The following is an 11,060-nucleotide window of genomic DNA, read 5'->3' as shown; positions in this document are numbered from 1 at the left end:
GGGAAAAAAAAAAACCAAAAAAGGGGGGAAAAAAAAAAGGGGGGGGGAAAAAATTTTTAAATTTTTTTTAAAAAAAAAAGGGGTTTTTTTTGTAAAGGGGCCCCCGGGGGGGGGGGCCCCCCCCAAAAATTTTAAAACCCCCTTTTTAAAATTTTTTAAAAACCCCCCCCCAAAAAAAAAAAATTTTTTTTTTAAAAAATTTTTTAAACCAAAAAATTTTATAAAAATTTCCCCAAAATCAAATTTTCTTTTTTTTTCCCTTTTTTTCCCAAAATTTTTAAATTTTTTTTTTCCCTTTTTTTTTTCATTTTAATTTTTTTCCCCCAAATTTAAAAAAAAATTTTTTTTAAAAAAAAAAAAAAATTTTCCAACCCCCCCCCCCCCCCCCTTTTTAAAAAATTACAAAAAAAAAAAAAAAAAAAAAAAAATTTTTTAATTTAAAAAACCAAAAAAAAATTTTAAAACAAAAACCAAAAAAAAAAACCCCCCAAAAAACCCCCCCAAAAACCCCCCCTTTTTAAAAACCCCAAATTTTTTTTTTGGGGGGGGTTTTCCCCCCTTTCCCTTTTTTCCCCCTTTAAACCCTTTTCCCAAAAAAACCCCCCCGGGTTTTTTTTAAAAACCCCCAAACCCCCCCGGGGTTTCCCCCAAAACCCCCGGGGGTTTTTTGGGGGTTCCCCCCCCAAAAACCCCGGGGGGAAAAAATTTTTAAAAATTTTTTAAAAAAAGGGGAAATTTCAAATTTAAAAACAAAAAAAAAGGGAAAAGGGGGGCCCCCAAAAAGGGAAAAAAAAAACCCCCGGGGGGAAAAAAAAGGGGCCCCCCCAAAAATTGGGGGGGCCCCGGGGAACCCCCCCAAACCCTTCCCCTTTTTCCCCCCCTTTTTTCCCCTTTTTTTTTGTTTTTCCCCCCAAAAAAAAAAAAAAACTCGCTGCCAGATTCGGAATCGCGCATTTGTGCCGTGTACCACACAATCACTCGGGTTCTGCATTCTGTCGGTAAGGGGCCTTAGTATCTTAAAAGGTTTACCCTTTGCAAATGGGTCATTGGCCTGTCGGCGACCTTTTTTTTTTCGCAGCGGACACACCAACCACCCTTGGGGTTTTCCCTTTGCGCCCGCAGGCCCTTTGGGGGGGCTCCCCGGAACGGCGGCCCGGAGTAAATTTTGACGGGGGGAAAAACCCTAAACCCGGTTTGGGGAGGGCGAGCGTTTTCGGGGATTCGGGGCAAGGAAATGGTTCAATAAAGGGCTCTGGTACCCTTGGGTTTTGGGGATCGCTAAACCTTTTCGCTTTTCCCCTTTTCTGTAAGTTTAAATTTAAAAAGCTTGCCCCCACACACAAAAACACCCCACCACCAAAAATTAAATAAAAATATTTTAAAAAATAAAAATATATATTTCCCCCCTAGCCCAGTGGTTCCCTACCTTTTCTAATCTGTGGCCCTCGACCAATATATAATCATCTCCGCGGCCCCGTTCAGTGTCTGTTATCGTATCAGATTCAGTTACAGGTAGTTATGAATAGTGCCAATAGATATAGGAGGAGAACACTGTATGGGAAAATGATTATCTGTAAGTACTACAGTGCATTAAAAAAGTTGTATAAAAGTAAACTTTTAAAGAGATTCAAGTCGATTTTGCCAGAAGTGACACAAAATATAGTTTAATTCATGAATGACACAAAATCGAAACTTCATTGTATATATATATACACACACACACATATATAAATATAAATATATATATATATATATATATATATGTGTGTGTGTGTGTGTGTGTGTGTGTGTGTGTGTGTGTGCGCGTGTGTATATATATATACAAACACACACACATATATATATATATACACATATATACATACATACTTTCATTTATCACCAGCCTGTAACATTCCAATTTTATGAATACCGCCTCGCCATTAGTATGTGTGCTTCTTTGTGGAGGGAGGGGAAGGGGAAGTTACTAATAAGCCTTTTAGCATGGATGAACCTAACAAGCATGGTCTTAGTAATAGCAACATACAAGCGTGCTCAGCATTTCAAGGTATACTCCCTGAGCGATATATATATATATATATATATATATATATATATATATATATACATATATATATACTCCTTGAGCTGCATATATATATATATATATATATATATATATATATATATATATAGATATAGATATATAAAGCTCAGGGAGTATATATATGTATATATATATATATAAATAAATATATATATATATATACACAGCTCAGGGAGTATATATATATATATATATATATATATATATATATAAAACGCAAGCAGCATGCCTCCCCAACCTGAAACTTCCCAGTGTTCACCTTCATGACGGACTTCGTCGGCATAACGGTCGTGATGTCACTGATGGGCCTCGGCGTCGGAGGCTTCCAGGGCATGCACAACCTGCTGATGGCGAGGACGATCGGTCTGGAGAGACTTACCTCCATGTTCAGCACGACGAGCCTCTTGGTAGGAATTGGCTCCATGTCCATCGGACCTTTTGTAGGTACGGCCTCCATTGCCATGACGAGACAGTCGGTCGGTTTGTGAAAATTGCGAGAAGCCCGATCCGGTGAGTACTCATACGTAGTGTATATATGCAGAAATAACGAGCATCTGTCTTTCTCACTAACTGTCTACTTATCTGTATTTATAACTGGATATGTATGGATTACACGTTTTTATTTATGGATTACATGTGTTTATTTATGTTTATATATGGATATTCATTTGATCGGTGCTCTCGCAGTTTGAACAGACCGGTCGAATGTTAGATAAAAGAAGTCTTTATGGGTTTATTGTTTTAAAGAGTGCATAGTGTATAAACTTTTATTACACATAGCGATCCACATGGGAACAGACGCCTTCAGCTGCATTAATTTTTAATACATAGGTAATTATTACTTGGCAATTCACCAGGCTGGATTCGTGATATCACCGGCAGCTACGCGATCAGCATGAGATTATTGAGCTGCATCATCTTCAGCAGTTTCATACTGTGGCTCTTCATGCCCGCCGCCCAAGCCTGCGAGAGGCGCAGGAAGGAATGGCAGCCTGACGAACCTAAGAGTCCGTTATAACCTTTAGCGTCTTCAGAAATGAAATCCTTCTAATTGTTTTCGTAACTCATTTGAGGGAACATTCGATGTACAACAGTGTCACAGGATTAAAATGCATTTTAGCGTATAAATGTCTCTGTTATTCCCTCTTTAGTTCGAATTAAAGATTACCATAATATAATTAGAGGAACTACACTAATACCAGTAAATAATTATGAACTGATTGAACTCTGTTGCATCTTCTTTATTAATGCAAGGAATGCATTAATAACGAGAGTCATGGATATTTTAGGGGACTAAAGGCATTACATTTGTGTGTGTATGTATGCGAGTGCGTATGTGTGTTTGTGACCTAGGCAGTCGGCTTCAGGCTCCTTGTGTCCCATTACGCCTTTTAACATAACATTTTTAAGACACCAGTTGGTCCAAAATCGGCCTTCTTTGTAATCCTCAACCTGGCAATAGTATTTGCACTATCAGTGTTATATATATGAATATATATACACAGTATATAAATATAGATATATATATATGGATATATATATATATATATATATATATATATATATATATATATATATCCCCCTGGGGTTTCTCTCCAATAGAGTACGTGTCCATCATTTAGTATCTTCTGGTCTTCGCCTAGTCTTCTAACTTCACAACATCCCATTCAATGAAAGAAAGTTCCTCAAGTAATGCTAGTAAGTCGGATCCAGTTCTCATTGTCCTCATATTATGTGTGGGGCGGCCTGTTTTTAACCGGAGATTTTTAGCACCCTCTGCTCTGGAGCGATCCTGCTGTAACAAGGGGCTCCTTCGCCTCTGGGGAATGAGGGCCATTGCTCAGTATGTGCAGTCATGGTTTTTGATTGAGAGGTAGACTGAGCATGGGCATTTTCGTGTACATGTACGTGAGTTTGTTCATTTCCCTTCTGAGGTGTACTTTAATTTGGCCTCTGACCATTCTGTTGTCGCTGCACACACACACAGACATATATATGGTATATATATGAAAGATGGAATAATGCAATACCGCATTGATATAGATGTATAACAATCCTCCCTGACCTGGCCTGGCCTCGAACTTTGGTCACTTCGGGTATGAGACCGGAGGGCCAGTACTAAACCAACCATGCCACACGACCCACTACAAGGAGTGTGCAACTAGGATCTAACTAGCTTCCATAGACATTACTTATCTACTCATACATGAGTAATGATAGTGTGGAATTTAGATTATATGGCCAGTAGGTGGTTGGTAAGTCTGCTGTCTACCTGTCTGTGTGTGTGTGTATATATATATATATATATATATATATATATATATATATATATATATATATATATACATATATATATATATATAGATAGATAGATGAATATATATATATATATACATATATATATATATATATATATATATATATATATATAGATAGATAGATGAATATATATATATATATATATATATATATATATATATATATATATACACACATATGTATATACACAGGGGCATAGCTAGTTATCTAGGGGCACATGGGCTAGCTACTATGAGGAGCCCTCTTATTTTTCAAGGTTTATGAAAAAGTATATACATTATATAAAATGCAATATTTACTTGTTTTAAATTAAATAGTTTTCTTTACCTATACAGTTAACATTTGGAGTTGAGGAGAATTAATCAAGACTGCAATGACTAATAGCTGTTTAATATTATTATAGCCTGCATACAATATAAGTATATATACATACATATATATATATATATATATATATATATATATATATATATCATCAGTTGGGCATTCTCAGTAGCAAAATTACTTATTTAGTCATTCAAAAATATATGTATGATTTAACCTGTTTATTTATGCTACTGTATATATATTTTGACACGCTTATATAACTGAAGGTGAGAGGGGGAGCATCCCTGAGTGGTACACACCTGATGGATTTTTTTTGGCAAAGTGGGATGGAATTTAGATTATATTATATAAATGTGGTACTGTATTTGTTTATGAAATATCATCGGTTTTGTCTGGAGAATTATATTTTATGATATGAATATTCATGCTCAATGCTACCATCGTTCTTAACCATTGCCGCTGGGGAAAATGGATAAAAAATGGGGAAAATGCTTTCCTTATTATTTATATTTTTGGTGAAATGTCTCTGCACAGAGATGGGTCTGCCTTAACTGATTTCATCTTTCCTTGAATTGGCGGGAAATTGTATTTTTTACTAGTACTGTGAATATCGATGGTATTATTTTTATTATAAACATTATAATTACTATAATGTTATAAACATTAGTAAAAGCAGTACTCGTAATTGGCTCATTGGGGATTTAGTACGTGTGGCCATCTATGTGAAAAAAAAAAGTAAACTCACAGTGGGCATGGCACGGACATGTGACAGGCCCATCTCAGAATGGGTTAAAATGTGCCAAATGCACATTGTTTCACAGAATTATTTGAAGCAGCAAGTGAGTCAGATGTAACTGGATTTAAGTGGAAGTGAATTTCTCAAGTGGTTCATAATTATGAGTAAATTTCAGTTTATGTATATTTAAATAGATCTGAATGCTAAGTTAATGAAATATCTATAGTACATATTTTTTTTTTTACTATATTTCTGTTTTTGTTCTACTTTACTGGGATGGAAAATTTACTGTATTAATGTTAACATAATATAGCTTATCATTTCATGTTTTAGGAACCAAAGTGGCATTTGATCCCTAGGAAACAAAAAGTATAAGTATTGCATCTCTGATATTCAGAATTACTCCATCTCAGTTTTGTCAGACACCTGGTTTTCCTTTATGGTTGTTATTTATTACTTAATCTAATCTTTATAACTTTCCATTTCCTATTGTTTTTTTTGGTTTTTTTTTCTGCTGTACTGAGGATGTTCCATTCTACCAGATCAGTAGTGGCCAGATGATATATTTCATTGACAAATACCTGTGTTATATTTTATTGACGCAGATTGTCTTCACAATATAGAATACAACTCATCTGTATACTTTTTAGGCATACTAATGAAACAAAGAAATGAGAAAAATGCAAAAGTTTATTTGTTGAAAAGTTTAGTATAAAAAATAATAATGTCTTTTACAAAGTTATGGCACAAAACGTTAGATAAGTTAGTGTTTTACCCATCCGCAACCACACTATATGCAAACGGGAGCAGCCAACTAGAACAAGTTAGAAGCAAAAATATAATGGAATGCTGGGAATACTCCTTTTACAATTACTGATAATTCAAGAAAATAAAAGAGAACAAGTAAAATTACTTCCAAGGAGAAATAAAAAAAAAGAATTAGAATAATGATATTCTTTGTGAAAAAAAAAAAAAAAAAAAGATAATGGGAGAGTTAAAGTATAAACAAAGACTTTTAGATAGGATTATCACCAGACCGAACGGGTGATGAATGAACCACATTCAGAGAAGGTAGAGCCTAGGTACTGGACGTAGCTGGGAGAGGAGAAAGTTTTAAACCGACAATATTGTCTAGGGAACAAAAAAAGAAAAAAAAAAGAAAAAAAAAAAAGTCCCTACAGAACATTTAAGAAATTTGACAAGCTTAAATCATACAATATAAATTACCAATGAATGAGCAAATCAAGTTTGACAATCCCTTTTGCCTGGGATCTGGAGCTTCAGTAAATAAAATTTTAGATCACAAAATTAAAGACTAAAAGTTCAACACCACACAACATCACACACAAGATACCCACTTGTTGTACTGTTGCACATTAGTTGAAGCCACTAATGTTTAGGATCCAGTATTGGCATAACTTGAGCAAGATAAAAACCCTTGTCACTATTAAGTCATATGGTAGATGAATTGATGTGGTTCATCAGCTCCATAAAGCTAAAGATTTATAATCATAAATATACACCTAAGAACCAATTTTCTCAAACCTGACATCCCCTTCCCCTCACACTTCATTAAAAGGTTGACACAGCAGAGTATTAACAAAATATTATCATAACGAGACATACAGTATATATACAGATTATGCATAATATGCCACAAGGTTGCAGCAAATGGAATGGTATGAATGATAAAACATAACTTAGGGAATTCTTGAGAAAATGAAATCTTAGAGTCGGCCATCATAGCAATAGCAAGGAATGCTAGGCCGACTAGTACCAGTAATAACATCTATGCAGAATAGGGACTTTAGCAAGTTTTACGAACATTGAATATATGATTATGTGAAATTTTGAAAGAGAGAAATCTCACTCAGTGCTGTAAACTGTTAGACACTGAAGTGAGCATTTACACCTGTTAACATATTAAATTGCTTAGTCCAAACTATGCAAAAAGATGCTATAATATGGTACAAGAATTGTGTTCATAAAAGTTTCTTACTCTTTATTCCTGTTTGGCAATGTTTACTTTACACTGATTAAAAATTACATAAATGTGAGATAATAAGTTTTTAAAGATACAAAAAAGTCTTTCTGAACACAATTTTAACACAACCAACTCAAGAGACCAACTCTTTTGTCTTTTGAAGGCCAACTCTTAATTCTGTAGCAGTGAAGAGATACGAGCATTTTTTACCATCTTTCTTTGAGCTGATATTAAAGAAAGATTCGTCATGATTTACTGAAATTTCCATGCATCAAATCTCATCACATTAATTGCTGATGCTATTGAACACAACCTTTCAAACTTTAATAAGGCCTAACTGATTGCCAAGAGTTTTCCATACTTATAAAGCCAACGCCACAGAATTTCCATCACAAAATTATACTGATAATATCAGTGTTTCCAATACCATATATCTCTGAATATTACAGTTCTTAGATATTTAGCTGTAGAGTAAAAAGTCTCAAAAGCTTATAAAAATGGAGAATAGTTCACTGACAACATTTATAAGAAACCTGCTACACTTAGCCAGGAACACCCAAACATCTACTGTTATGGCTGATACTGCCTGTAAATATATATATTTTTAAGCAAATTTTTAATATAGTTTTGTAATACCAAAAACAATATTACTCTTTTTTACTATTAACCCTTGAATCATAAGCTTTAAAGTAATGATTAAAAGTTATTATCTATTGTTTCTTTGTAGATTATTTCTGTTTGAATAAGGCGTAGCAGTTGAACAGATGATGTGATTTGGGTCAAAATAGCTTTTACTCTACAATTTTTACAAACTTGCAATTACTCAGCAATATATGGCATGACAGTAAAGTGTTCAAAGTGGTCTTTTATACAACCTCTGAGATACTGCACACATCAAAGTGATTTATACAACTAAAGATATAAAACATATACTTAAACACATATGAAAGTTCTATTGAAAACACAGAGCATGTGTTTCACTGGGTTTGGCACATTCTTTCAAAATCTATTAAACATTCATATGTAAAATATTCTATTCTACGGGATGTTACAGCTTATATAAGAGGGAAGAGCACAGTTAATTAATGATACAAGTTTGTGAGTACCCAAATGGCATGGAAGTACTATAACAGCAACAAAAAGCACATGGGTAAAGACACAACATCTACAACCTGGGTATGATGACAAAGAGAAAAACCCGGAAACCTTCTACATAAACAAATGTAGGGTCCCATGAGTCCATACCAGCAAGTGAATCACAATAAAAAAAAAAGAATAATAATCTGTAATGTAATTTAAATGAATTAATCTGTGATTATGTATACCAACAAGTGAGTTTATTCATAAACTAAAACATCCTATATACCAACAATCTTACTTTCCCGAGTGACGATATTAACAAGGGCAGATGTAACATCAGGGAAATACAAATCCATACTATCGCAATATTGAGCACACACAGAAGTCTTTGGCACATCCTTCTTGCTCACATATGACAGGCAGGAGTAACTAAACAATTGAGCAAAAGTAAAGCAAATAAATTCTTTGACATTTTATCTTTGATAAGAATTAATGAGCCAATGTTATGCCCTGCCACCCACAATGGCATAAGATATTGAGCTATGTTGTCATCAGCAATGAGGTTAATTTCATTATTGTTCTAATGACTTGTAGATCTATAAACTACAAACAGGCATTTTTTGTATCAACTATTGCTTGAAACAGTTTCACAAAGTGGGTAAATACTACAAAAATGCCATATAAAAAAGAAAGAAAATAAAGCTCAAAGTTATAATACCCAAATTTGTCTTTACGTACAGTTTCAAAGTGAGAATTTCATCCATCGCAAAACCAAAGAAATCGTCCTCAAATATTAAAGTCTGAAAACAGAGTATGCTTTCTCTATTTGGTTATCATCCACTTTGCGGAGTTTTACCAACCCGACTACTGCCAAAAATAGATTTAATTGTCCCCATCTGAATTTTTCATATAAACATTCAAAAAAGGGAGGAAAAATCCTAACACAACTTTGATTAACAACCTGCTTCACCCAAAGCTTACAATTCCTTCCATATTTTATCTCCATTACAAATTTCCCTACACTACACCATCTAACCCCTCAATACTGTTTCACTTGGTAGATGAAGCACTTATGGATTATAAATTAGAAGTTGGCAATATTGATAAATATATTAATGAACAAAGAATGAAATAATCACAAACAACAATGTTTCATCCAAATGCACATGTATGGAGATGAGGAGAAAGTAGTGTTAAAAATCTTGAGAGTTGCAGAAATGAATGAACAAATAATGTGAACTTCTAAAACTGTTCATGGCTCTTCACTATACTCTATATCATTTATCAATGAAAATGGTACCAGTTAACTGAGCTTAGAGCTGTATATAGGACATTCTTGTTGACTTATGCCTTTCTGCTGTTGAGCTGAACTGATATCATGACTTATGTCTTTTAAAAAGAGCACCACAGTATTAATAAAAATTCACAACTGTTAGAAGGATATTTCTGCAACTACAATTCAATGCAATGCAGTAAAATGATTCCATGAATAAATAAGTATTCCTGTTATAACCAACATAACCCCATTCTACATAACTGCAGCAACCAAATCACAACCTTGTCGAACCAGCTACCTCAAAGAAAATAACATCAAATTGCAGTTGAGCATTATAAATACCATTAGTGTTCTGCACCTCAAGTGGTCAGCTTTTTCTCTGAGAAGGCTGATTGTATGAAAATAAATCTTATGTCACAGTATTAAAACTGCACAGTTGGTATTTTACTTCATGAGGATAACTCATTTGCCATCTACGTGGCTACTACCCTAGTTACCATTTTGCACATTCTGAATTTTACACTCACTAATTTTAAGACATTAAATCCTGAATTCTAACTGACTTACTAGATTTGTTAAACTGAAACTTTACTTTTTGGCAAAAAAGAAAAACAAATCCCAGAAAGATATCTAGCTCATGTTGTACTTCATGTGGAGAACATCATTCAGGTGTGTATCATCGGCAAGACCCATTTTCTGACGGGCCTGGCGAGCATCTACGCAGAGGTCGTGGGCATAGGCGCAGGTGGCAGGCACGGCGAGTATCTTGCGTGCCAAAAGTCGCAGCGTAGAAAGTCCTGATGCTGAGGTTCCAGACCACCATCCGAGTATGTCGTCATCGTCCAGGTGCACCTGCGGGATTTCAAGCCATGAGACACCGTTCAGGTATGGACGCACAAATATATTTCACTGACTGAAAGTTTGATATGGTCAGATAAATGACCTTTAATTTGCAATGTAAAAACTAATCAAATTAATTTGAATTTAAAAAGCATACAGTATATCAGAATTACATGCAAGTGCGCGTCACATTTCACACATCACACGTCTATCTCTTTCTTTATCTGTCTATTTGTCTGTCTGTCGGTCTGTCTGTCTGTCTGTCTGTCTGTCTGTCTGTCTGTCTGTCTGTCTGTCTGTCTCACACGCGCGCACACACACACGCACACGCACACGCACACACACACACACACACACACACACACACACACACACACACACACACACACACACACACACACACACACACACA

General features: G+C 34.8%; 2 protein-coding genes across 2 annotated transcripts in view; one reads left to right on the top strand and one right to left on the bottom strand.

The window, feature by feature from the left end:
- The first annotated feature begins 2,312 nt into the window (after positions 1-2,312).
- LOC125033010 (monocarboxylate transporter 9-like) lies at positions 2,313-3,210 on the top strand. The gene is made up of 2 exons (XM_047624460.1): positions 2,313-2,530; positions 2,944-3,210. Exons 1-2 carry the CDS (start codon positions 2,350-2,352, stop codon positions 3,102-3,104), a joined length of 342 nt encoding a protein of 113 aa, XP_047480416.1. The 5' UTR covers positions 2,313-2,349; the 3' UTR covers positions 3,105-3,210.
- A 2,930-nt stretch (positions 3,211-6,140) lies between these two features.
- The window catches only part of LOC125033005, a 33,017-nt gene continuing 28,097 nt past the window's right edge, over positions 6,141-11,060 (bottom strand). The window contains exon 3 of the mRNA XM_047624455.1: positions 6,141-10,660. Coding sequence (XP_047480411.1) covers positions 10,439-10,660 — 222 coding nt within the window. The 3' untranslated portion in view covers positions 6,141-10,438. The remainder of the gene's footprint in view (positions 10,661-11,060) is intronic.

This window comes from Penaeus chinensis, chromosome 15 (genome assembly GCF_019202785.1).
Source record: "Penaeus chinensis breed Huanghai No. 1 chromosome 15, ASM1920278v2, whole genome shotgun sequence".
Classification (NCBI taxonomy): Eukaryota; Metazoa; Arthropoda; class Malacostraca; order Decapoda; family Penaeidae; genus Penaeus; species Penaeus chinensis.
Note: the sequence above shows the minus strand (reverse complement) of the source record. Positions and strands in the feature narration are given on the sequence as shown.

What these genes read in the sequence shown, in the direction of transcription:
- LOC125033010 (XM_047624460.1), top strand. Translation starts at nt 2,350, where the DNA reads ATGACGGACTTCGTCGGCATAACGGTCGTGATGTCACTGATGGGCCTC. An exon ending in GTCCATCGGACCTTTTGTAG is followed by an intron (nt 2,531 to 2,943) that starts GTACGGCCTCCA and finishes GCAATTCACCAG; the next exon opens with GCTGGATTCGTGATATCACC.